The following is a 27,822-nucleotide window of genomic DNA, read 5'->3' as shown; positions in this document are numbered from 1 at the left end:
TGACAAGAGTCCATCAAACCCTCCTGCCCTCTTTCTGCTTTTGCTTGATTACCTTAAATCAAAAGAAAGCTGCTCCAGTCTTCCACGGCAAGGCATTTCCCCGTCAGGCTTTTGGAGAGTCTTTTCTCTCCCTTTTCCTCTCCCCAGGTTTCAGGACCTTCTTCCTCGCCTGGACATGGGACTCTTCATTCTGTTAGCCTTCACCTTCTGCTGCTGCCATGCCAGCCCTCTCCAAGGCCAGAAGGTAGACTGCGATGATCCTGGGGTCTTTGATGCAGTGGATCTAGCCCTGAAGGAACTGAATCGAGGCATAACTAATGGCAACAAATATGCACTCAGTGTAGTCCTTGATGCCAGCAAAACAGTAAGTAAACTCTGGAACAGCAGAAAAATCATCTCTGATTATTAATCTTCTCATGCAAGGACTATTAATTTGTTCTACAAAAAGACATTTCCTACAAATCAATGGATCGGTTGCAGGAGGGGACATTGCTCATGAGTCAGGAGTGGTAATTTTCTCTCTCCTATCGTCATTGCTCTCATATAGTTCTCTCTCTCTCTCTCCTTAATACTGAAGCACTCTAACTAGTATAAAATTAAATGAGCACCAATTACGACTCCGTTTACTGAATATTTCAATTGTATTAATAATTATCACTGCATAGAGCTCACGCCGGACTTCAGAAAGTGTTCACCCACAGAGTTTTATGCTGGTAACTTGCAACTTACATGAGGGTCCGGTTCCGTGGGTCCATGCAAGTACGCAAAAATGCGTAAAGCCAGAAATTCCGGGAACACCGCTCCCCAGCAAGGCGGAAGGGTGCTTTCCCAGTTTTGTCTTTTTCTAAACCTTTAGTCCTTTTTTTGAAAGCACCTCTCACAATTTGATTAATACCTCCACTCAGTAGCTGACGATTGTGGGGTGAGATGGCAGTGCTCAAAGAACCACCCATAAGTTGCATGGTTGCTGTTTACCGGGAGGTAGTACTTAGTTTTAGCATTATATTCCATCTTTCCTCCTGAAGGAGCCTAGGGTGGCAAGAGGGGGGGAGGGCAAGGCACGGTCCAAGTATAATGGCAAGAAGTGCCAGATTGGCTCCAGTGTCAATCTCATTGCTGCCTCTCCTCCTCTAAGGCAACAGTGTGACCAGTTAAAGGTCAGGTGAGCATCAGCATCCACTACTGCCTTTGCTCTAGGCCCAGATTACATTGTTATTATTACAGTAGTACCTCCGGTTACATAACCCTCTGGTTACATAATCTTCAGGATGCGAAAGCGGCAAACCTGGAAGTATTTGACCAGGTTTCGCCACGCGCGCATGCGCAGAAGCAGTCCTCAGATTGCGGAAACCTTGGGTTCTGACTGGACCTCCGGAACAGATCCCATTTGCAACCAGAGGTACCACTGTATTATTAATTGAAGTTATATTGGCAAACTGGCCAAAATGTATTAAAAAACCCCTCAAATGTTTGTTGGAGATTTAAGAAGGGGGACGGTACCTTCATGCACATGTGGTGGGACTGTGTGAGGATATGATAATTTTTGGATATAATATACAACAAGCTCAAAAAGATCATTAAATTCTCCTTTTAAAAAAACCCAGAAGCTTTTTTGTTAGGCATTATGTCCACTGAAATCCAAAACAACTTTAGAACCATCTTTATGTATGCAACTATGGCGGCTAGAATTTTAGTAGCAAAAAACTGGAGATGTGGCTCAATTCCTACAAAGCTTGACTGGCAGGTGAAGATGATAGAATACTTGGAACTTGCAAAAATGACTGGGAGAATAAGAGGAAACTCAAACCAGAAAGTGTGTAAAGAATGGATAACATTTAAAGAATATCTAAAACTATAAATGAAGAAAAATTTCTGGATATGTAACAGATATAACAGGAAATGCGTAAAGTTTAAGAATATGTAGAAAACACAATGAGGTGAATTGGAAGTCAAAATTGTGTGTGATGTTAGATGCTATGTTGTTCATTAATGTTTAGTTGTCACTGAGGTATTGCATTTGTTTGTCTGTGTTGTTATATGTAAATTGTTTTGCAATAAAGTTTAAAGGGGGGGGGGATTTATATACTGCCCGATACCAGGGGGATCTCACAGAATAAAATCTGTTTCTAGGCCTATGTGAGTGAGTGTTTTAAAGACAAAAAGTTCCAATGACTTTACTTAAAAGGTAAAGGGACCCCTGACCATTAGGTCCAGTCGTGACCGACTCTGGGGTTGCGGCGCTCATCTTGCTTTATTGGCTGAGGGAGCCGGCGTACAGCTTCCAGGTCATGTGGCCAGCATGGCTAAGCCGCTTCTGGCGAACCAGAACACCGTTTACCTTCCCGCCGGAGTGGTACCTATTTATCTACTTGCACTTTGACGTGCTTTTGAACTGCTAGGTGGGCAGGAGCAGGGACTGAGCAACGGGAGCTCACCCCGTTGCAGGGATTCGAACCGCCAACCTTCTGATCGGCAAGTCCTAGGCTCTGTGAACCCACAGCACCACCTGTGTCCCTTAATGACTTTACTTACCTTCCCTTTAAATATGTTTTAGATCAGACTGTCCTTCCCAGAGAGGCTTGCTCACTTGGTACTACCCTTTATGGTCATTTTGGTGCTAGGTGAAGACTTTTAAAAATTATTCCCTAGCTTTTAAAAAAAAACAGAAAACCTGAGATTTTAACAAATCTGTGATTTTAGTATCGTGAGGTACTGTTTTCACATGCTGTGCATTGATCTGCTTTTACATTTTTCTCTGCTCAGCACCGCAATGCTGCAATGCTATGGTATTTTTGCACTGCGTTTTTAATTGTATTCTGACATTTCGTGCCAGGAGCTGCCCCCAAGGACCAAGTCTTTGGGTGGCTTTCTATTAATATTGTAAATAAATAAGTAATTTGACTCCGCATTAGAAATAGTCGCTGCATAGTTGTGGGATGGAATTCCACAAGCATTGTGTGATGAATTGCTTCTTATTGTAAGACCAAATTGCTGCAAATCAGTTTCTCTGAATGACTCCAAGTTCTTTGGTATTGTGAGAGGGACTCCAATAATCCCACTCTTTTGTGACACTTCTGAATGACACACCAAGGCGGCTGCTTCTAGCTGAACTTTGCTTCCCATGAAATTACATGCTTTGGGGTTCTACAGTGGTACCTCAGGTTACAGATGCTTCAGTTTACAGATGCTTCAGGTTACAGACTCCGCTAACCCAGAAATTGTACCTCGGGTTAAGAACTTTGCTTCAGGATGAGAACAGAAATCACGCAGCGGCAGCGGCAGGAGGCCCCATTAGCTAAAGTGGTACCTCAGGTTAAGAACAATTTCAGGTTTAGAACGGACCTCCAGAACGAATTAAGTTCTTTACCCGAGGTACCACTGTACTGAAATTAATATGATTTTTTGAGCTGAAGTTGATGCTAACATAGGAGAGATTTGGCTCATATCTATCTATCATCTTTCTATCATCTATATCTATCTATCTATCTATCTATCTATCTATCTATCTATCTATCTATCTATCAATCATCTATCTATCTATCTATCTATCATCTATCTATCCATCCATCCTTAATTTATTCTAGAATATAGGCATTGCTGCTCTGCTGGCATTTCTTAAATGGATCGTTCAAACCCATCTATTATTGATGGACTAATTAAGCATAAAAGCTTTCTTGTACAAGAGACTGGTGTCACTCTGGTTTCAAGCACAGTGGGTAGGGCTCGCCATCGTAGGAGAAAACAGCACGTAGCTTTATCAAAGGAGCCAAATATTGATGTTGAGGTGCGGCAACTGCAAGTCTGGATGCAGCTGTAGATCACACAGTGTGTCGACCGCAGCGGAATTTGGAACAAGTCTTCTGCTTGGAAAGTTCACAACACGCCGGCTGAAGAGCTGGCTTTGTTTACAGAGGTTAAATATTCCCATCAGTTACCTTTCATTTATGAAATGTTTGCTCTGCTTTGCTCCTTGCGGACAACGGTTCAAAGAATGCTTAGCTGAAAGGGCTGTTTCATGGCATGTAGCAAAGAAACACATCAGTGTGCTGGGTCCAGTTTCATTCTGTTGCTTCTGTGTTAACTCGGCACAAATTGCTGCAGTTGAGTTAATGAGTCTGGGTGTTGTGTCCGATTCTGCCGTTCCACACGCACAACACACTTCTGCTTGTGCAACTCCTCTCTCACACAATTTCCCCTATGCACAATCAAAATCTGTTCCAGAGGATTGAGGGACCTTCTGGAGCAGATTGGGGGAGAGGGCACAGAGAGAGGAGAGGAAGGGAATGCCCTGTTGTGAAAGCAAAAATATTTATTTATTTGAAGCATTTCTAAAGTGCTTAATTTTTTTTTTTTTTAATCTGTAAGCGGTATACAAAAATGACACATAATAAAAACAACATCAGATAGAGAGATAGATGATAGATGATAGATTGATCGAGTGATCGAGCAATAGATAGATAGATATAGGTAAAAACAGGAATTCAGAAATTATGGGCTCTGATCTTAAGTGTCAGGGAATTACCAGGCAAAAGAATAAAACCTTCAAGAGATATCTGAATACATCTGATATAGGCTACGTTTTGGGATGTGCTGTCATGTTCTTCCTTATGTGTAGAGGATTTTTAATTTTTCTTTAAAGAGAAGTGTATATTATTTATTTCATCTGCAAATTGCTTCCCATAAGGCATTCCAAAGTGATTTAGCATCAGGCTATGAGATTCCCCCACATGTAATGGGGCTACCTAAACACAGGTTTATCACTTCATTTGCCATTTTCAAAAAACTAGGCCTTACAGCAGGGGGCACCAACCTTTTTGGACCAGTGGGTACATTTTGAATTTGAATTTTGATGAAGTGCTGCATTCTACGATTCTATGAACAGAATGGGAGCAGCTATCGGTGCTCCCCCCCCCCCCCCCGCTTAACCCCAGACAACTTCAAGCTTACTAAGAGAAATCGTCTATATGTCCTGCTGGTTTTGACTGTGGCGCACAACTCGGGCACATTATTTTCATTGGGTTTTCTTTGAGTAAAACCGAGCTGGACACAAGCTTAAAACACAGATGAAATCGGCAGCACCTTCGAAACAAGTATAGGTGACTGAATTGTATGTCCAGATTAGGCTTGCGGAAAATAATAATAAAAGGGTTTTGGATACTTCTTCCACCTCCAAGTCCTCTTGCACACCCAAAATCTGCTCTGGAGGATCCCCCCAACCCTCTAGAGCAAATGGCGGGCAGGTGTTTGCAAAGAAGCTATAGAGGGGAGGAGAAAAAGAAGGTGATCAGGGTCGCAATGCAGGTTACAACAATTTAAACTTGGTTCTCGAACTTAATCCGTTCCAGGAGTCCGTTCAACTCCCGAAACTGTTCTGCAACCAAGGCGCAGCTTCTGATTGGCTGCTGGAGCTTCCTGAACTCAAGCGGAAGCTAATAATAATAATAATAATTTATTATTTATCCCCTGCCCATCTGGCTGGGTTTCCCCAGCCACTCTGGGCGGCTTCCAACAAAACACTAAAATACAATAACCTAAGCTGCGTTAGATGTTCAGCTTCTGAAAAACCGGAAGACTTAATTCTGGGTTTGCGGCGTTCGGGAGCCAGGGTGTTCGAGTACCAAGGTACCACTGTACCAAAAACAGTTCAAAACTAAATACAGTGATGAATTCGGAGTATTTACTTAATTCTCATGAATATTGATCCAAGGGTAGCAGCACAGGGTATGTGTTTGATATATGGTAATTCTATTTTGATATTTAATTTGATTGGGAAAGTCTTTATCAACCTCCTCTAAACTGAAGCCATGTGGGGTTTTTTTAGACTCTAGGGCCATCTTCCCCAGTTAGCATGGCCCAATGGTCAGGGATGGGGAGATCAGTGGTCGGAAACATCTGAAGGGCCCCATGTAGAAAGCTGATTTAAATATTCATTTTACTATGCAACTCCCTCTTTCGATATTTAGGTGTAGTGATTTCAGTTTGTCTACCACTGGTTGAACAAAGGCACTGAAGTATTCTGAACAGAAGCATTTAAAATGTAAAAAAAAGAAAGCAAGCTGAGAATACACTGTCTACCAAACAAAATTTCTTGCACACTTTTATGAAAATGGGTTTCCAGCAGGGAAGAGCCTGGTCATTTATGATCCTGGGGAATAGGCCTCATTTAAAATGCTGCACATATTAATAAGTCATTAAGAAATCCTTCTGAAAACGATCTTCCTGGCTCGCTGTGGAAATGATGAGCACTTACATAAATGTTTTCTTCAGCCAGGCCCTGGCCAAAATTACATTGTGACATATCAGCTAAAGAAAACCTCTTGCGTTGCTGGAGATGCAACTCCCTGGCAAAACTGCGAGTTCATGCTATTATCGGAGGGAGTAAGTATCTATATTTTCTCTCTAAAATGTATGTATAATTTAGCACAAACGTGGTGGGAAGGTGCTACAGGAAAGGGCAACAGACACAGCATACCCGTCAACAGTCCCGATTGCTGATTGGATCAGACCAAAAGACGCCCATTTTATTATTATTTTGTCTCATGCTGTGGTGCAAGTCAGCTGATCTGCGCCAGAGTGCCGGGCCAAAGGGCTATCGCTTTTTGGGTGTCTCATGTTCTTGAGGGAATCCTCTGGTTTCCGCAAAAACTGGAAACCAAAAAAACAAGTGTCCCAATTTTGATCAGCGGGATGTTGGAGGGTATTCAGTGTTAGGATATAGTTCCATTCCACCTTAAAATGGTACAGGCATGACGTTTGTGTATCACATGCCTGTTTACTGCCAGCACTGTTTGCTGGGAACTTCTGTTGTGTGTTGCTTTTGCTATGCGGCTGTTTTTGCTGGACACGAAGGCAAGCAGTCATGTTTTCCTTTGTTCCTGGACTACGCTGTATAAATGCTGTCAATGATGCTTGCACAACTCTCTCTGTCTGCCTCTTCCGTTGTGGGTGATTTATACACTCTGCTGACAGAGTGTGCACGGGTCTCGGAACGTATCTGAGGCTCGTGTCACTGACTGACTGATGCTGTTCCACGGGAGACCGGTGTTCGTCCGGAGCCAGCTGGGGGCCTGCCTGATGCCCCCGTCTCCCCGGCAGTATCCCAACATGCAGGAGTGCCCATGTGGAAATGCGTTACACAGAACATGGGAGAACTGTGCTCTGGGTACAGGTGGCACCGACATCTTTAGCAGGGATTCCAATGATGAAATTGTGTTGGTTGCCCAAGCATGCAAGCTACAGTGTGTATGACCCTTTGCTTGTATGTACAACTCACAAGCGTGTATTGCTCTCAGTGCTTTCCAAATCTCACTTGCTGTTTCAAGGTCTCGCACATGAGATAACTGAGACTTCTCTAAACTCAAAATTAAATTGGCATAGGCTTTGTCCTCCAGCCTTTGGTCTGCTTCATCTACTTCTTCATCCTCATCTTTTACAGGAGGGTTAACAATAACAGGCCAACATTGTTCTTTCTTTAAAAACGTCTGCATTTGTAAACTCCATGACATATAATTGGACTCTCCCAGTTTCTCTGCCGGAAAATAGGAAGCTCCCCCTTGAGCTCCAGCTCCAAATTCAGCCATGGCGCCACCCAGCTTCCAGCTTTCCACTCAGTCCTTACTCACACGTGGCTTGAAGCAATGTTCGGCTCCTGGTCTCAAACAGACACTCCCTGCCAACGCCTTCACACAGCCAGCTGCTTGAGAAACGCTGAGTTGCTTCCAGTCTCTGGGTTCTTTTCACACTCTGTCTCTGCCCACTCAGGACTGGGCCCATAACCTATTGGAGGGGGGTTTTCAACTGGAGGCAGAGGACAGACTGTGACTCCAGGAGACAGGTGTAAAACCAAACTTAAACGAAGACTTTATTACAAAACAACAAACAGAAATGCTGGTGGGTGTTATTCCTGCAGGCAGGGGACAAACTGCAGCTTTTTTTCCTTTTGTAGCCACGGCCAGCTGCAAACAATTAACCCAGAGTTTACAGAGACTTCTTAAAGGTACACACGTTTCTGTGCAGAATGTCTCCCAACATGAAGGACACATACCTAATGTCAATAGACATAACAGCAGTATCCAAGATGGAAACGGAAGAGAAGCGCTTGCTGGATCCGACCAGAGGCCCATCTAGTCTAGCTTTTTCTCCTTGCATTGGCCAATCAGATGCCTAAGGGAAGCTCAGTGTGGAATAAGGGCTTGTGTACATCAGAAAGCTGATCCGCGTGAGGAAAAAAAAAATCCTACCAACTGCTAGATTGTGGTGCTACTATTGATATATTTACTGCTGAAAAACCCAGAGATTCATTTCCATGCTAATTCCATCCTTACAGGGATCAATATATTCGCCATTAGCACTACATCAGACTATATCCACACAGGTTTTTGTTTGTTTTTTTTCAAATACCTAAGCAAGATTATCCCTGCTTCAAAGCACTTGGTCATTCATTAGTGAATTACGGTTAAGCAGTTCTCCAGCAAACGTTAATCTTTTGAAATAAATAAATAAATAAATGAAACCACCCACAATGGATAAAAAACCCCACATTTGCAGCATTGCTCCATTATATGATCAATTTTCCTTTATCACATGCTTTCAACTGACTTTCAATGTGAGATTAATCCTTTTCGGAAACAAATCACACGATATCACCTCAGGATATCGTTTTGGGTAAAGAACGCCTGCTTGGATTAGTTCTGGATGAGAACATTAACAAATGATAGTTTCCAAAGGAGTTGGCTAAATCAGCTTCAAATATCAACGCTAAATTATTCACCTAGTTTTCCATTTACACACAGTCTGCCTGAAGGCAACTGTGGCGATGTTTGAACACAGCCTGAAACAATAATAAAATAGAGGGCCATAGAATAATTTTGAAACATCAGTTAAATGTCAACGGCAACTAGAGATGGGAAAAGATTTTTATTCGGTCCACTTTTTTAAACAAAAATGACCTAACTTGTATAATAATAATAATAATAATAATAATAATAATTTATTATTTATTATTTATACCCCACCCATTTGGGTGGGTCTCCCCAGACGCTCTGGGTGGCTCCCAACAGAATATTAAAACACGATGAAACATCAAACATTAAAAAATTCCCTAAACAGGGCTGCCTTCAGATGTTTTGTAAAAGTCAGATAGTTGTATTATTTCCTTGACATCTGATGGGAGGGCGTTCTACAGGGCAGGCGCCACTACCGAGAAGGCCCTCTGCCTGGTTCCCTGTAAATTTGCTTCTCTCAGAGAGGGAACCGCCAGAAGGCCCTCGGCGCTGGACCTTAGTGTCCGAGCTGAACGATGGGCGTGGAGACGCTCCTTCAGATATACTGGGCCAAGGCCATTTAGGGCAGGCTTCCTCAACCTCGGCCCTCCAGATATTTTTGGCCTACAACTCCCATGATCCCCAGCTAGCAGGACCACTGGTCAGGGATGTTGGGAATTGTCGTCTCAAAACATCTGGAGGGCCGAGGTTGAGGAAGCCTGGTTTAGGGCTTTAAATGTCAGCATCAACACTTTGGATTGTGCTTAGAAACGTACTGGGAGCTAATGGAGGTCTTTCAGAACCAGTGTTATATGGTCTCAGTGGCCGCTCCCAGTCACCAGTCTAGCTGCCATAAGAATAGAAGAAGACTCTGCTGGATAAGCCAATGGCCTATCTAGTCCAACATTCGGTTTTTACAATGGGCAACCAGGTGCCTATTGAAAACATGCATGGAGGAGCCAAGCAGAAGAACACTCTCCCTTCTTGCAGCTTCCAGCAACTGCTGTTGAGATGCATTATTGCCTCCAACCGTAGAGGCAGAGAATAGCCATCACATCTAGTAGCCCAAACTAATGCACAGATCGGAACGTAATTATTAGGGCTCTGTCCCTGATTCAGCTGAAGCCCTAATTCCACACCAGATCAGGTTGATCTGGGCTCCAGCTGAATCCAGCTGAGATGGCTTTCGATCAGTCACCTGGGGTTGCCAAAAGGCAGGACAGTTGGGTGGGAGGGGAGAAGGAGAGACAAACAGCCTCTGCAGTGTTTGCCGCAGGGAACTGGCAAAGCAACACCCAGCGGGATTGAACCCTCTACTCACCAGCTGGTGATTGGAAGGTGTGATTGTGCTCTCTGCAGTGTGATAAGGAGGAAGGAGACCTGTAGCATCTCCATCTTCCCCTCCCAGCTCCCAATCATAGGCTTGCCATATGTCAGGAAAATTCCTGACATGTCCTGGTTTTTGGATGTAAAAATGGCGTCCAGGGGGAATTTTGCTGAATCGGCAAAATGTCAGGGAAAACCCAGGTGTATGGCAACGCGGTGGGAAAAGCAGAAACAGCTCCAAAAACTTAAAATCACCCAAAGAAGCTCAACAGTTTTTGAAATATGGCAACCCTACCCAACCACATGTTTAAAAGGTAAAGGGACCCCTGACCGTTTAGTCCAGTCGCGGATGGCAGTGGGGTTGCGGCGCTCATCTCGCTTTACTGGGCAAGGGAGCCAGCGTTTGTCCACAGACAGTTTCCTGGTCATGTGGCCAGCATGACTAAGCCGCTTCTAGCGACCCAGAGAAGCACACGGAAACGCCTTTTACCTTCCCACTGGAGTGGTACCTATTTATCCACTTGCACTTTGACGTGCTTTCGAACTGCTAGGTTGGCAGGAGCAGGGACCGAGCAACGGGAGCTCACCTCGTCACGGGGATTCGAACCACCGACCTTCTGATCGACAAGTCCTAGGCTCAGTGGTTTAGACCACAGCTTAAAACTGTAATTAAAGTTGTGAGTGGGGGAAGTGAAGCCGCATCTTCTTCCCCTGCCCCACTCCTGACCACAAGTTTAATCAGAGGTTTTAACCCTAATTAGCACTAAGGTTGGCCTGCAAACTGATTTGAGAACTTGATCTGAGTCAGTTTGGCCCTGGGTCAGTGCTGAGCCAAAGTGCCAGACTGAGGGGACCTTGCAAAGCCTTAATTCTTATTCTTCAGGTATTCCTTTATGTATCAAGTTTCTCTTTCTTAACAATTTTTTTATTAAATTTTCAACAACAAAAAACCAATATCGACTACAACAACAAAGAAAGAAGGAAAAATATACACGAAAACAATATCAATTCCATAAAATGGGATTCTCTGAATCCCGTGACACACACACACACCCGGTTCCTTAAATTTTTCTTTTCAGCTGCATATCGTTTCTACTCCAAATTATTTTCATCTCAAATTTCCTATACTATCTCTATAATTACAAGTGTTCTTAAAATGCTGCCAATACATTAACCTGTTTACAATACTTTTGCAAATATATAATAAACATTTCCCATTCTTTTTTAAATTTCTTGTCGTCTTGATTTCTGAGCTTTCCAGTTAATTTCGCCATTTTAGCATAGTCCATGGTTTGCCAATCTTTTTTGGTCGGGACTGCTTCCTTTTGTGTCAAGTTTCTGTCCTGCCCTTCTTCCCAAAGAATCCCAGGCCTGCATTTCTCAGAATTTTGCATTTCTTCAAATTTTGCAGTACAGTTCTAGCAGTAACTAACAGCATAACTATCAGAGAAGAGGAATTTTATCTCTGGTAAACACTAATCATTGTCCTTCTCACTCCTTGTAGGACTCCGGCGAGTGTAAAGCTGAAGTTCACATCGATGACTCCGCCGAACATTCCAACGTTTTGCAGAAATGCACTAACATTACTGGTAGGCGGTACTCTTAAGTTAGCACACAGTAGGCTGACCGAATAGGAAAATAGTGACTAGGAATGGGCAGAAGAATGGTCCATGTTGATAATTGCAAAGAAATGCTCCCCAGGAAAAGATGAAAGCCCCAAGCTTGGTTTTATTTTGTTGTTGTTGAGTCGTTAAGTCGTGTCCGACTCTTCGTGACCCCATGAACCAGAGCACGCCAGGCACTCCTGTCTTCCACTGCCTCCCACAGTTTGGTCAAACTCATGCTGGTAGCTTTGAGAACACTGTCCCACCATCTTGTCCTCTGTCATCCCCTTCTCCTTGTGCCCTCCATCTTTCCCAACTTCAGGGTCTTTTCCAGGGAGTCTTCTCTTCTCATGAGGTGGCCAGAGTATTGGAGCCTCAGCTTCAGGATCTGTCCTTCCAGTGAGCACTCAGGGCTGATTTCCTTAAGAACGGATAGGTTTGATCTTCTTGCAGTCCATGGGACTCTCAAGAGTCTCCTCCAGCACCATAATTCAAAAGCATCAATTCTTTGGCAATCAGCCTTCTTTATGGTCCAGCTCTCACTTCCATACATCACTACTGGGAAAACCATAGCTTTAACTATAGGGACCTTTGTCGGCAAGGTGATGTCTCTGCTTTTTAAGATGCTATTTACTTAAATTAAAAGGAGCCCATTTCGTGATGGGTTACTTTAGTACGTGTGGAGCAAGATAGGAATTGAGAAATGGGCCACAAGGAGATATTCAGCCAATAGGTTCGTGTATTTGAAGGGGTTTGTGTGTCTATGAATATATTTGAGACATATATGCTACCAGTACTTACCATGAAGCAGAAGGAAGCCTGGCTAAGACCCCCATTAATATTTCCCAGCATGTACATATTTCGTTTAGATTTATGGTTTATTGAGGTAATTAAGAAACAAGGCTAGGAACTGGATGCCAGGCTGGCAGGACTGAACAACTGAGGCAGAAGCCTACCAAATTCTCAGATGGACACATGTGAGGGGGCAGTGCCCAGACCTGAAGGATCGATGCCCATCAGATGTGTATGAGGCCTGAGTATTTGCAATACGGTTTGTTAAAGCCATTTAGCACCAAACTTGGAGCTGCAACTTGGAGCTTCGTGTGGCAGCACTGTGGCAAGTTACCGTATTTTTCGCCCTATAAGGCGCACCAGACCACAAGACGCACCTAGTTTTTGGAGGAGGAAAACAAGGAAAAAAATATTCTGAATCTCAGAAGCCAGAACAGCAAGAGGGATCACTGCACAGTGAAAGCAGCAATCCCTCTTGCTATTCTGGCTTCTGTGATAGCTGCGCAGCCTGCATTTGCTCCATAAGACGCACACACATTTCCCCTTACTTTTTAGAAGGGAAAAAGTGAGTCTTATAGAGCAAAAAATACGGTATGTTGTAGCGCCTATGCAAATACATCCCCAATTACTGAGAACCTGAACTGTTTGCAGGCACCTTAGCTAAGCTCCTTTCTGCGAAAGGCTGGCTGGCTTTATTTTTACCTACCAGCAAGTCTTCTAACTTCGTTCTCAAACACATTTATAAGGCAATGGTGACACCTAGTTGTCACTGTTAAATGGTAGCTGTATGCGTTCTGCAGGGACACTTTCTGGCCCCTTTGTGAAAGCTGAAATCTAACATGCGCTGTGCACCGCCAGAAAATACAGCTCTGATTCCGAAGTCTGGGAAAGTTCCCCATTGTATCTGAAGAAATGTAAAAACTAGAAGTACCCTCCAAATCTATTGAATCAGATTTGCTATGTTCAGGGTGCCTTGTCAATCACAGGAGCCAATTCCTAGGGACCATAGGGGCTTCAGCTCCCACAATAAAATATTTGAAGGGGCCGCCTTCCCAAGTTTTGGGACATTTCCATTCAAAGGGGGGGGTGCATTGTGTCATGGGCCCCCACAATATTTTATTCAAATGGCACCCCGGTTGTCAATAGCTGGATGAATTTGCACGGCCATGGGGACCAAGAGAAGGGGAGATTGCCAGTTTTATTAATGCTGCAGCATTAATGAAATTAAAAATTGCCATGTTCAAGCCCAGTGATAGACTATTTGTGTACAGTGCTCAGACCTACTCTGCCTTTGACTACATTCCTCTGGTCCTTCACCTCCTGTGTTTTTATTATCTGCAAGCTGCCTTGAGTCCCTGTCAGCTAAAAAGGTGGGGCATAAATAAATTTATTAGTAATAGTAGTACCACTTATAAATGCCATCTCCAACTCCTCGAAAGATTCCATCAACGGTGTCTCCAAAAAATTTTACACATCACTTGGGAAGACAGGCGAACTAATAGTACTGGAAGAAGCAAAGATCACCAGTGTTGAAGCAATGATTCTTCAACATCAACTTCGTTAGACTGGTCATGTTGTGTGGATGCCTGATGATCATCTTCCAAAGCAACTACTCTATTCCAAACTTAAAAATGAAAAGTGTAATGCTGGTGGTCAACAAAAGAGGTTTAAAGACTCTCTTAAGGCAAATCTTAAAAAATGTAGTATAAACACTGACAACTGGGAAACACTGGCCTGAGGGAGCTCCAGTTGGAGAACAGCCTTTACCAAAGGTGTCATGGGCTTTGAAGACACTCGAACTCAGGACGCAAGAGAGAAACGTACTAAGAGGAAGGCACGCTTGGCAAATCCACACCGTGATCAACAATGTCCACACTGTGGAAGGACGTGTGGATCCAGAATTGGCCTCCACAGTCACTTACGGACTCATTGTTAAAACCGTGTTTATGGAAGACAATCTTACTCGGCTACTAGTGATCGCCAAAGAAGAGTAGTATTTCTTTTCCCTTGCCTCCCATAGCAGCCCAAGGTGGCAGAATTGTTGGTTTCTGCTCTCTTCACTGGGCAGCGAAGTGCTTGTCACGAGACAGGTGTTTACATTCCACAGACAGCATTGCTGTTGGGTTTTCCCACAGGAAAGGGAGACTGGATGTGACGTACACTGGTTTCCTGTTTTTCACTGTTCACACAGTGTTTTTCTCTCAGTGTTTCTCTCTGTGCTTCAGAGGAGAGAGGATGCCTTTTCTGCTCCGGCAGAGGCAAGATGTTTTTCTGTAATCTACCAGCTTTGAAATGTAAATAAAGCAATTAAGAGTATGTGCACGTATTCCTCATCATTCCGCTGTGCACGAGACGCTGCTAAATCAACAAGAATAACAAAACAGCAAACAAAATGAAACAAAAGCAGTTTTTCCACATGGTCATTTTGTTCTGCAAAACAAAAAGGGGTCCTTTGTACAGTAGGACTACTGTATACCCTAACTAAAAGGACTACTATAGCTGTACTGTACAAAGGGGTCCTTCTGACTGGTGTTCTATGGCAGCTGTATTATGCAACATGTTCCTGAGTCAATAATTATGATACATTAATGGTCGGTTGATACTGCATCATTAGTTCTTCTGCTATGCTTCCTGAAAGCTACCACACTCCTGCTGTCAGGAGGCACTATAAGTGCAACAAATGCAGGGCAAAGCCGGAAAGTTTGCAATATGAAATGTCACATGATTTCAGCAGGACCTTGTAGGATGTGCACCTATTGCAAGTTAAGCATTGATTGGATGTTAAGCAGTTTTCTCACCCCTAAGGCTTTGCAGGTGCAAAAGTGGCGTGACGTATGACCACAGAGATACCATCATGAGTGCAAATCATCATGAATGTGCAATAAAAGGGAGGTTTGGAGGGGCCCTACATTTTGGAGAAGTGGGCTCTCGCTTCTATTTAAATTTTGATTAAAAGCACCCACAATTAGACTGGGACCACGGCACTGAGGGAAGAGGGTTGAACGTTTTTCTTAATGTTGTTCATCTACTGTGAATGTCTTACCTCAACCACTATTCCCCCCCAGGAAATTTCTTTCTTTCTGCTTTGTACCAGTTTGTGCACTGGGCAGTGGAACTGGAGCTTTGCAGCTTACCAAAGCTGGCATAGTGCTGTTCTTGTTTTGCTTGTTCTTCAGTCCCAGACAAGGTGACCAGGGTGCATGCCGGATGCCTAGGCTGCTGGCAATCCATATCCACCAAGATTTTGGAGTTGCTGCCCATTTTGAGACACGCCATACAGCTACATAACAACCAGAGCGCAATGCCAAACCTTTTTGAAGCTGGAGAGATAGTGAAAGCCCAGCGGCAGGTTTGTATATGTCTGGGGTGGGGGGAACCTAATGTCATGCGCCCCTTGACATCATCTGGGTCTCCATACGCTGGTGTCATGACCTCAGGGTCTGCCTCGCCCTCTTCAGGGGATAATAATAATAATAATAATAATAATAATAATAATAATAATAATAAATTTTAATTTTTTTAATTTATATCCTGCCCATCTGGCTGGGTTTCGCTAGCCACTGTGGGCAGCTCACAACATATACAGTCGTACCTTGGTTTTTGAACAGTTTAGTTCTCTAATGTTTTGGCTCCCGAATGCCGTAAAACCGGAAGTGACTGTTCTGGTTTTTGAACGTTCATTTGGAAGCCGAACGTCTGACAGGGCTTCCGCAGCTTCTGATTGGCTGCAGGAGCTTCCTGCAGCCAATCAGAAGCCACGCTTTGGTTTCCAAATGTCTTGGAAGTCGAACAGACTTCCAGAATGGATTCTGTTTGACTTCCAAGGTACGACTGTGTGTGTGTATGGGTGTGTGTGTGACACAACATCAAACATTAAAATGAAAATATCTTATACATTCAACAGACCAATAAATCAATAGAAACCAATTACAATAATAACAACAATAGTGATAATAATAGTAGACTGTTTACAGTTATACCCAAATTAAAGTAACCGCCAACCTCAACTACCGTATTGTTCGCTCCATAGGATGCATTTTTCCTTCTTAAAAACTAAGGGGGAAAGTCTGTATGTCCTATGGAGTGAGTGCAGGGGGAAGGCAGGGAGGAAAAGCCCCTAAGAGCTGCGCACAAGCTTCGCGCGGCTCTTGCGGGCTTTTCCCCAGGAGGGAGAAGGGACCGCCGCTCCCCGACCTGTTCTGGGGGCTGGGGTCGCGGGAAGCTCGGGCTTACCCCGCCCCCAGCCCCACAAGCTCCAGGAGTGGAGGCAAGGCTGCGGGCAACCTTGCCGCCGCTCCTGGACCTGTTCTGCTGGCTGAGTTCCCCCCACACTCCGAAGGCTTGCGGATAGCAGCCTGAAGCCTGAAGCCCAGGGAGCGCAGCACCAACTCCCGCTGTGCTCCCCGGGCTTCAGAGCGTGGCCCCAGCCCTGCAAGCTCTGGGAGCGGTGGCAAGGATGCACGCAACCTTGACGCTGCTCCCGGACCTGTTCTGGGGGCTGGGGTCGGGGGGAGCTCGAGCTTCCCCCTCCCCAGCCCTGCGGCTAAAAACGAAGCCATGACAGCGAGCGGGATGGATCCCGCTCGCTGTCTTGGCTTCTGCCAAAGCCGCGTGCAGCCTCTCCTGGCTGGAGAGGTTGCACGCGGCTAAAGAGGAAGCCAAGACAGCCAGCGGGATGGATCCCACTAGCTGTCTTGGCTTTTTTGCTCTTTGGGGCTGGTGAGGGGGAAATAAAAAAAAATTTCTTTAATTCACCCCCTAAAAACTAGGTGCGCCCTATGGTCCGGTCCGCCCTATGGAGCGAAAAATACAGTAAACATTTAACCAACACCAACCCAACAAAAATGAAACAGAGGAGCCAAAATTAGAACATTTTAAAACATTTTAGCTAGTTGCCCCAACCCAAGATTTGTTACAGCAAGACTGTGGGCTTGGAGGAAAAACAATGGGAGGAGTGGGAATTGCCCACAGAGCCACCCCCAATGGTCCTCACTGCGTCAGAAGGTCCAGCATGGGAAGAGACGTTCACTTCCCCAACCTGAAGAGGTTTCATTGCCCCTTGTGACTTTGAGAACTTCAGCCCAGAAGCTCAGCAGAACCTCCATCTCCCTTGAGCTGTAGGGGAACTTTTGTGAGTCATTTGCAACCTCTCCTAAACGTTTCTTCCAGGTGGTGGCTGGATGGAAGTATAATTTTGAGTATTTGGCCAGAGAGACAAATTGTTCCAAGGCTGAATTTACAGATTTGACTGCAGAATGCAAAGCTCTTCCTCAAGGCGTAAGTGAACCTCTCTGTTTATTCTGGAATAAAGAAGGGTTCCAGAATTTTGTGCAAAAAACACCTCAAAATGTTAGAATCAGCAAACGTACATGAACCAATGGGTGAATGAACCATACAAATTGGACATATTAGCATTTTTGAAAATTGCATACAACGTGCATATTTGATTTACACAGAATTTGGAACATAAGTTGAAGCAGGACAAAGACAGATGGAATTGTATGTAACCAGCAGAAAAATATATAGAGTGCATAGAAATGTGATAGCATTTGATGTACCTGAGGTTGTCCTCCATCCCTAACCTCACTCTCCACCTTTGTAATGTATGATGGAGATTGTGAACAGAATTGCCAGGGAGCCAGAGCAGACAAACTAGTTCAGGGAAGGGTTTCTTTTTCTTTTCTTGAACCATACCTAGGGACGAAGGAAAAACTCAATTCAGCAGGTATTTATTTTATTAATTAATTTATTGTTTTATTAATTATTTTTTTATACCGCTCTTTATCTGTAGATCTCTGTGAAGTTCACAACATTTAATGGCAAACTTACCAAATTAGCACTTTACGAAACAATATGCGCAGCAAAACACAGTCGTACTGTATACTGAAGTTAACACTTCTCTGAATTTTGCAAAGCAATTCTCCAGTCAAGAGATGTATACAAAAATGCAGTGCTTTTTTTCTTAAAAAAGAATGTTTAGGGGTACTCTTGTTTTGACTCAAGAAAATCACTATTTGATTGTTCAAATCAAGAAAAATCAGTACAGGAAATGAAGTACAAAGATTCACAAAATGTTTAGGGGTATGCGTACCCCTGCGTCCCCCCCCCGAAAAAAGCACTGCAAAAATGCATATACTAGGATAAAAGAGTGCATATAAATGTATGTATGTATTTGTGAATATAGCATACAAAAGAATATTACACAGGGGGAAATTGCTTTGCAGAAATGTGTGTATTAGGAGACATCCTTTGCAAAAATGTGCACACTGGAAGAAATTAGCAGTAAGATGCTGTTGAATTTTCATAAGAACGTAAACTTAAAAAAAAAAAAAAGATTTCAATACTGTTTGCACCTGAAAAAGTTTCAGGGTGGACATGCTGTTTTGTTTCTAATCTATACATGTCCCATAGCTTCCTGCTCAAGTCCTGTATCTTTTCAGACCACAAGTGTTCTGGTTTCTCCCTCCCCCGGTTTTCTTGTGCTATACTGAAAATATTGCCCCTCCAAACTGCAATATTGCAGTAACGTTAGGCTAGCATCGCTGAACAAGTAATAAAGCAGAATGATGTGTGGATGCTTCGGTATAAATCCACCTTTAACGCATTATTATTGTGTCAGTGACATGTTGCAGAACGCACCTGCAAAAACAACACCAGTCTGGTGGGATCCCGGGGCTGCAACAACATCCTAGCAAAAGTGGGAACTGAAGTCCTGTCTAGCTCCTAGACGGTAGCTTCCTCCGGGGATATTTGGCTGGGCAGCCAAAAGCACTTCAGGAAACAGCAGTCTAATTCATTCTGTTTCTCCTCTTGGCCAAGAGAGCTGTGCTGGAAGAGTTGCCAAAAGAAATAAAAAGATTAAGGCAGCAACCAATTTAACTCCAGGCAAATATTTCCATAAAAAGGAAGTTGTTAAACGATCCTCTAAAGCATATATATCTGCAATGCAGTTCAGAGGAGGGATGTTTCGAGTGAAGAGATATATATATTCCAGCCAGGAACTTACTAGCTACTGCATTGTTAGAGAAGTCTCTGAGTTAGAAAGAACAGCTGATTTGCTTGTTCTTGCTCTGCGATTCTGCCTCCTAATTCCCCCATCAGTGGTCCAGGCCAGATTACAGGGGATCGGGGGAATGTGGATCAGGAACATTGTTTGGAGACCCTGCAAAGTAGGCGTGGGAACTGCAGCTCACCAGACTACAACCCCCATCATCCCTGTCCATCAGACAGGATGGCTGCAGCTCATAGAAGCTGGAGTCTGACAACTGCTGAAGGTTCTCAGGTTCCTCACTGCTGGGGTAGATGAGAAAGGGAGAAATTGTAACCCTAACCCCTATCATAATGAAAGCATGGTACAGTACTGTTCTCGCCCCCTCACCCCAACAGCTATGCTATTGCCTACCCAACTTTCTTAAGGAACCGCCCAGCTGAACTTAAGCCTCTACGGAAGCAATGGACATCAAAAAATCTCTGAAACAGAAGCAAGGTCATGAGAGGGTAGGAGAGGGTATATTAATTGCAATTCATCCCTCCAAGCGCCCATATGTGTGAGTCAAACATACACTGAGCAGACCTTAAAGTCCCACCCTTGGCAGAAAAATGGAATTAAGTGCCTCTGCTCAGCTTCTAAACTATGGGTTACTATTTGACTACAAGAACTCAAGGGACGTGGGTGGCGCTGTGGGTTAAACCACAGAGCCTAGGACTTGCCGATCAGAAGGTCAGCGGTTTGAATCCCCGTGACGGGGTGAGCTCCCGTTGCTCGGTCCCTGCTCCTGCCAACCTAGCAGTTCGAAAGCATGTCAGAGTGCAAGTAGATAAATAGGTACTGCTCCGGCGGGAAGGTAAACGGCATTTCCGTGCGCTGCTCTGGTTCGCCAGAAGCGGCTTAGTCATGCTGGCCACATGACCTGGAAACTGTACAGCGGCTCCCTCGGCCAATAAAGCGAGATGAGCGCCGCAACCCCAGAGTCGGCCACGACTGGACTTAACAGTCAGGGGTCCCTTTACCTTTACAAGAACTGAGCTTAATACTAATGAAATTTCATCAGTAATTTAGTGCCCGTTTCTCCTCATGTACATAGTTTTGTATACAATATTACCTTATTTTTGCAAACCAATTTCCCCCTAATTTAATGCAATTTTGTGTGTTATTCTTTGTAATATATCTATTTTAAGCACACTTAGCCCTGGTATATGCAGCTTTGTGCATGTTGCTTGTCGGGAGAACTGCATTGCAAAATTCAAAGAAGTGTGAATTTTGAAGGCGGTGTTTTGGTTCATGTGCTGTTTCAGACACTGCAAATTTGGGAGGGTGAACCGAATCGAATTTCTCTTCCATCCCTGCTGCCCTATGAATATTTAAAAAGGAATGGGAATGGGAATGGGGAGGGAGGTGTGGTATGTCCTTAACATCTGGGGATTCCCTTTCTCCTTTTCCAATTCAACCAAGAGGACCACATCAGGACATCAAAAAAAGAAGAGCAAAGCCTGAGATGTAGCGGCCAACACACAGCATTTGCTTTTATTTTCGGGGTTTAATGACCACTTCACCTTGTCTTCTTTTTGCTTTCTGTCCCCCCTCCAGCACATAGCTAGTTGTGTAGTTGATGCCGTTGTGGACTTGAAAGGGAAGCTTGTGCATGCTGAACAGAAGTGCATCCTTCGAGGTTTGTAACTGCGGTATTATAAAAATTGAGGGGGGAGTGAAGTTAATATTCATCATCTCTACGTGGGGGCAAAAAAGGTAGGGCACTTTTTGACTCTGTTTGGGCCACAGTGCTGTGTCACACGGGACCTGGCATTAATTCCTAAGGGCCAAAGAGACAAGTGAGAAACAGACCAGTTGACAGAGCGCAGGCTCAGCTTACTTAAGACAATGCGGAGACGGGAGACCAAAGCGTAGCCTCTTCGACGTAGCTATGGCAGCAGTGCCCATGCCCACTGTCAGGGGACTGCCATCAGGACTGGCGAGGGAAGCAAGGGGATACAGGGAGCCTCCGAAGCTTCGGAGGAGCAGCCACTCGTCAAGCGGTGTGGAAAGCCAGTAGAACGGAGGGGGAAGGGGATAGCCAGGCGAGGGGAGGGCTCGAAGATGCTACTGAGAGCCCCAGCACCTCACCTAGCCCAGCTGGCCAGCAGACAGACACGCCATTTCTGTCACCCAGCTTACGCAGAGGGGTGAAACGTAAGGAGGGGAGGTGGCGATTTGGGGTGTCTAAGTTCTTATGTTGGGGGAGAAACCGGAAAGGGCCACTCCTGGAATCTGCAAGCAACTAGGACAGACAAGAACTTTGTGTTTCTGCACTGTATATAGTTTGCACCAAATAAAACCTGTAAAAGACAGGTCTGAGTCCTGCCTGGTTACTCGCGAGCAACCACCGCCAGCGCCTGACACCCACGTAGGCCTTCTATAGCTTCCTCTGGGCTTCCTCCCCTCTCCCCGCAGAAATTAGGCTTGAAAGAAGCATTCTGTTGTAACCAATAGAATGTGGTCGTGGCATGTGCTCAGTCGCAATGCATGCATGGTGCCTGCAGTGAGGTCTCCGTTTTGGAAATTATTTGATTTTGATGAAATCTAACGTGTTTTATTTGGTTTATTCGTTTACTTACAGAAAAGGGAAAGTTTTCTGGCGCTGTTTGTCCTGGTTGCCCTCAACGTATTCCAACAGACAGCCCAGAACTAAAGGAGCCACTGGCGGTTACCCTGGAGAAATACAACTCGCAATGTGGTGGCGATTTCTATTACAAAATTGAAAACATTACAGAAGCTTCAAGCCAGGTCTGAACTCTGTTGCTACTGTTATATTTCAATGTAATATTTTAAGAAAATTGACTCAAACTGGGATGAACTGTCCAATCTGTCTCGAGAGACAATGGAATGTGCCTCAGGGGGTGAAGTCAAATCGCTGGGGAATCACAGTGCCTGCTGTGGCTGCAGAGACTGATGACTCGTAACCGCTGCCCCCTGTGTTGTTTTTTATGCGTTATCAGCACCAAATTGGCCTCCCTGGGGCACAAGCCTGGGCAGTGTTTATGGAAGCCCTGAGCTGCCCAGACTAAAAGACCCACCTCTCAATTTTCAAGACCCCCTTCTCAGCCTCGCTGGTGTGTTCTAAAGGAAAGCAGAGCAATCCGTTTGGCACCAGCTTGGCTGCAGGAGTTGCAAGAAGGAGGCATACAAGACGCCATCCAAACACCTTAGGGACTCCACTCAATTTGTTTAGGGTTTACTTCTTAGCCTTTTCTTCTCCCAAATATATCCTGCAAGGCAGAGGAGCTTTAGAGTCAGAGTTTTCCTACTAGAAGGGTTACCTTCTCATGTTGATGAGCCCCACCTGTCCCTTATGGGAACATAGAAAGCTGCCTTTTACTGAATCAGGCCAACGATTCATCAGTTCAGTGGTGTCCACACTGGCTGGCAGTGGCTCCCCAGGGTTTAAGGCAAGGGATAATCTGAGCCCTACCTGGAGACATCTGGGATGAAACCTGGGACCTTCTGCATGCAAAACAGGCAACCCATCACACTGAGCTGCAGCCCTTCCCCAAAATTTAGACTTTCCCATACTGGGAGTCAAACCTGGGCCACTTGGGTGAAAACTGTGGGAATGTTCAGGGATGCAATTTAGCAGAGCAACTTTCCCCTTTTTTAAACTTACACAGCGGATGTGTTTGCTCAGGCTCGCTAAAGCCTCTAAAATATGTTTTCCTTTTTGGTAATTCCCCATTTAGTCCCTCGTAAAAAGATAGACACGACACAGTCTTCTTTAAAAGTATAAAAAGAGTTTACTCACACATTCTGTTCACAATTGGATCACAGAAGGCAGACTTAAGTTAGAAAAGTAATATACACCTGGAAACTATCCCATAAGGAGACGGCTCCTTTGTCCATTCTTGGCTGCACGCCAAGGGAGCATCTTAGGCAAAGCAGATGTTGCTTCTTCGACAAATGTGGTCAGAGAGAGAGAGAGATGGCTGACCAGTCCTGCTCTTTTGTTACCTGGGCAGGTGAGCTCACGCCCACCTCTAGTCACATACAGAAGAAGTCTGTCCCAGCCAAGAAGAAACAGGAAGTTCCGACTGGCTGGTCCAGACACCCCTTTTTATGTCCACTCTAGGGATGTTGTATTTGACTGCTCTTGTGTTTCACATCCCACAAAAATCAGGATTCCTAACTGCTAGACCACATGAGAATATATACATTAAGCCAGATGGGATAGTAATTTTCATGCAAGACATGCCCCTACTGCTTAACCCCTTCTGTGCAAAAGTCCTGACTTGGGTTTTGAGGCTGCGCTTGAACTGCGTGAAGGCTTCACTCCCAACATGAGGTGTGTCCCATCTCAACGCCATCCTGACAACCTCCACGCTGTTTTTAAATATAACAATACTAAGTATTCACAGTGTGCTCTACAACATCCATTCCCCTTTACTCATGCTTTTCCTGATTATCTTTCTCCTTAAATTTCAGGTTGTCGCTGGAATAATGTACCGAGTTCACTTTCAAATTAAGGAGACAAATTGCTCTAAGCACATTGTCCCGAAATTGAATGATGATTGTCAGACTACAGAAGACAGTGTAAGTTACTGGGAGAGGTTCTAAGATGAATATTTTATTTCAATCCGCTAAATAAATCTTAAATTTGGATGTGGGTGGGAATATTGCAGATCCATGTGGTTATTTGTATTCTTACTTTTTGAGAAGTCCATTCCTGATTCACTTTGATTTAAGCTTCTTTAGTTCCCTGGTTAGACCTGAATGCTAGGTAATATTTAATTCAGTTAAGATTTGTAGCCTTAATTTGTGTTTGGTTTTGGCCTTAATGTTAATAAATTTTATTCCTCTTCACATGAAAACCCAGCACAACTGTTTATAAACGAAATGGTTTTTTTAAAAAAAATACAGATAAGAAAATGCCACAAGCTTTCACAATACATTCCAAGCTATAATAATTTGCCAGGGTTTGTATTTCATTATAACCTTTGACTAGAGATGTGCCACTGCTCTGTCTTGTTTTGGCTACAGAAACTGTTATACTGCTATGCATCTATTTACGAGAGACCCTGGATGTCAGAAATCCAGCCCAAATTGAAATGTGGTGAGGAACCTCAGGAGGTATGAAAATCCAAATTGTTACAAAACCACCCCCACTCTGCTAAGCGGTAGCAAAAGTCCAGGGGGTTCCAGACACTCATCCAGGGTCTGTGTTCCTTTGGAGAATTGAGACACAGCAGGGACTGTCATAGCTTTAAGAAATGTGGTTTATTCACTTATTTACAGCTTCTGTTTGCACGGAGGGAGTCCAGATCTTGCAGCATGGTCATTTCAAGAGGGGCTTGTTCCCCATAGCAGTGCAGTCCAAGGCATCTGTCCCAGCCAGCCTTCAGCCAGCCAGCCCAAGATGGATCCCAGTCTTTCTTCTCCTTTTTCTTCCCAGCACACTTTGCTAAAGACTCTCTTTTCCTGTCACCTCACATCTAGTTATCCTGGCAGCCTTCTGTCTGCCCCGGCCCAAGATTCCTCTTAGACGGGCCATCAACCCATTTTGTCATATGAATACCTCTATCCCAGGTGATAGAGTTTTAAGATGAGGCACTGCTGTTTTTAATATTGAATTTTAAATTGCTGTAACCTCTCCTTAGAGGAAGAGCAGGTAAGAAATTGAAATAATAACGAGCCAGATAAACTTGGAACAGTCTTGTCCAGTGATATCTAGAAGGTATCTGGCTGGAGTACAACTCTCATCATTGCAGACCGCTGATGTTGCTGGTGGTTGCTGATGTCCAAAGGACATCAAAGTGCAGAAAACTGGCTTGAAGGTTTGGTGTGGTTTGGTACAGACTGGAGAGAGACACTTCCCATGCTAGTTCTTCTAGTCTTTAGAGCTCCAGTGAGAGCCAGTGTGGAGTAGTGGTTAAGAGCGATAGACTCGTAATCTGATGAACCGGGTTCGATTCCCTGCTCCTCCACATGCAGCTGCTGGGTGACCTTGGGCTAGTCACACTTCTCTGAAGTCTCTCAGCCCCACTCACCTCACAGAGTGTTTGTTGTGGGGGAGGAAGGGAAAAGAGAATGTTAGCCTCTTTGAGATTCCTTCAGGTAGTGATAAAGCGGGATATCAAATCCAAACTACTCTTCTTCTTCTTCTTCTTCTTCTTCTTCTTCTTCTTCTTCTTCTTCTTCTTCTTCCAGTCAAGATGTTGATTGCATTTGGCCTATAAGACTTAATGCTCTTAGCCCAATGTACAGTGGTACCTCGGGTTACAGGCACTCCAGGTTACAGATGCTTCAGGTTACAAGACTCCGCTAACCCACAAATAGTACCTCGGGTTAAGAACTTTGCTTCAGGATGAGAATAGAAATCGCGTGGCAGTGACAGCAGGAGGCCCCATTAGCTAAAGTGGTGCTTCAGGTTAAGAACAGTTTCAGGTTAAGAATGAACCTCCGGAACAAATTAAGTACGTAACTAGAGGTACCGCTGTATCTGAGAGACTTGCTTTTCTGTGTGCCATTGTAGGAAACAGAAGAAAGCCAGCCCTTGAAGAAACCACTCATGATGCAGGTACAGGCAACACAATAATGGGGGGGGCTGTTATGCTTTAGCAGTTTTGGAGCCACCCCTAGAGTCTAATCACTCTGGGCACATCTGTTGCTGCAACCTCATAATTTTAATAGTCATCATGACTTCTCCCATAGAATACTTGGATTTGCAGTTTAGTGAGGATTCTATTTGAAATCCTGAACTTCCCCTCATAGAACTGCAGCTCAGTAGATCCCTGTCTGGGCTGAGGGAATGACTTTTAAAACAGTTTTAAGCCTGAAGTGGAGCTATGCCCTCAAAGATCAGAACAACTTTCAGAAAGTTCATTATTGGGGCTTGTGGGGGGGGGGAGTTCCTGGATTCAGCATGGTCCGAGTTTCCAATTTACATTTCACCATATTTTAAGAGTTAAGTCTAATTCTTGTCTGTTATTACGCAATCTTGACTTTCGGGGTCTGTTTTAAGCTCCTAATTAAATACATTGTGATGGCTTTTCAGCTTATGAGGAGACCTCCAGGTTACACCCCATTCCGAAGGGCTGATCTAGCCCTCATCACAGGAACAAGCGGAGGTGAACCAAGTGGGGCTTGTAACCTAGGCTTCGGCAGCAATCATGGCCACAGCCACAAACATGGCCACAGCCACAAATATGTCCTTAAAAAGCCCAAAAGCAAGCCGAAAAACAAGTCTTCTGAAGAATCTGATGAAGACAAAACTACACTTACACCAGCTGCTGAAATCCCAGAACAGCTACCTACTTTAGACATGCTTCAACAAGAGGAAGTTGAGACACCACAAGACAGCAATGGACCTCCACCTTCTTTGTTTGAACCTTTACCGGATTTGCCAGAACCACCAGCTCCTAAGTGTCCAGGGAAACCGTGGAAACCCATTATAGCCCTTCAGGAACCTAGTCGTGACTTCACACTCGAAGATCTTTTACCTCCCTCTGTGGACACCGCTGAACCGATCGAAACAACATCAGCTCCCAACCCGTCAATCTCCCTCGATTTTGATCTCACAGATGCTCTGTAACCAGTTTATTATTTCTTCAGGAATTCAAGAAATCCCACAGCAGTTGAAGTGGGAAAGTGACTCGGATTTTAAGGCTGCGTGCAAACATAACACTGAAACAGGAGTTGCGGCAAATTGTTTTCCCACACGGCAAACCTGCCTCCCCCCTTTTGCAATGCAATTGGCAGGTGTACAACCCTGAAATTTAAACGTTGAGTCAGCAACCTTGCCTCTCACATGCTTTTTTTGTTTTGTTTTTCGAATTATTTATTTCAGCATTTGTCCTCTTCCTCCTTTTCTTACATTGGGACGAAAAAGCAAAATTTAAGAGTTACCAAAGTGTTCCAAGGACGTGGGGGTGGTAGGCTCAGTATATCACAGGCAACCTGCCAATCTGCAATGTATAGATGGCTGCTATACCAAATTCTCAGATCTAGTTGCCTCTGTACCAATCCCTGGAAAGAATCATTTGTTTGAACAGAATGTCCTAATTGCACTTTTCGAGCAACCTCGCTACACCAATAGTGTTATGTTTGTCTGCAGCCTTGTTAGCCAGTAATTTTCTGAATGAATTCCAAGTATGATCTAGCGTATTGCACCTGATTATTTCCCACTCCCGCCCCGACTCAGTTGAAATCAGTAGAATGTTCCAGCTTTGAAACAGTAAGGATGAAAGCAATGTAGCCTACTTTGTCTGTTACTCTAATGCAAAGTACATTTGGTGATTGAGCTGCGCTCTCTTCCCTGGCTATTGCAAATAATAAAGCAAGCATCGGAAAAGCA

The 27,822-nt window shown here is 44.3% G+C and overlaps 1 protein-coding gene and 1 long non-coding RNA gene across 2 annotated transcripts; one reads left to right on the top strand and one right to left on the bottom strand.

Annotated features, from left to right (window-relative positions):
• On the top strand, positions 1 to 27,822 carry KNG1 (kininogen 1). The gene is made up of 11 exons (XM_079977988.1): positions 1 to 364; positions 6,268 to 6,378; positions 11,593 to 11,677; positions 15,661 to 15,833; positions 17,654 to 17,761; positions 21,072 to 21,153; positions 22,099 to 22,265; positions 23,955 to 24,062; positions 24,510 to 24,599; positions 26,002 to 26,046; positions 26,524 to 27,822. The coding sequence occupies exons 1-11, from the start codon at positions 176 to 178 to the stop codon at positions 27,058 to 27,060; spliced, it is 1,695 nt and encodes a 564-aa protein (XP_079834114.1). The 5' UTR covers positions 1 to 175; the 3' UTR covers positions 27,061 to 27,822.
• LOC307217275 lies at positions 14,854 to 15,686 on the bottom strand. The gene is made up of 3 exons (XR_013839516.1): positions 15,601 to 15,686; positions 14,990 to 15,564; positions 14,854 to 14,934 (listed from the first exon to the last, which is right to left on the bottom strand). It is a non-coding gene; the product is annotated as an uncharacterized lncRNA (long non-coding RNA).

This window comes from Podarcis cretensis (assembly GCF_951804945.1).
Source record: "Podarcis cretensis genome assembly, chromosome: 5".
NCBI lineage: Eukaryota > Metazoa > Chordata > Lepidosauria > Squamata > Lacertidae > Podarcis > Podarcis cretensis.
Note: the sequence above shows the minus strand (reverse complement) of the source record. Positions and strands in the feature narration are given on the sequence as shown.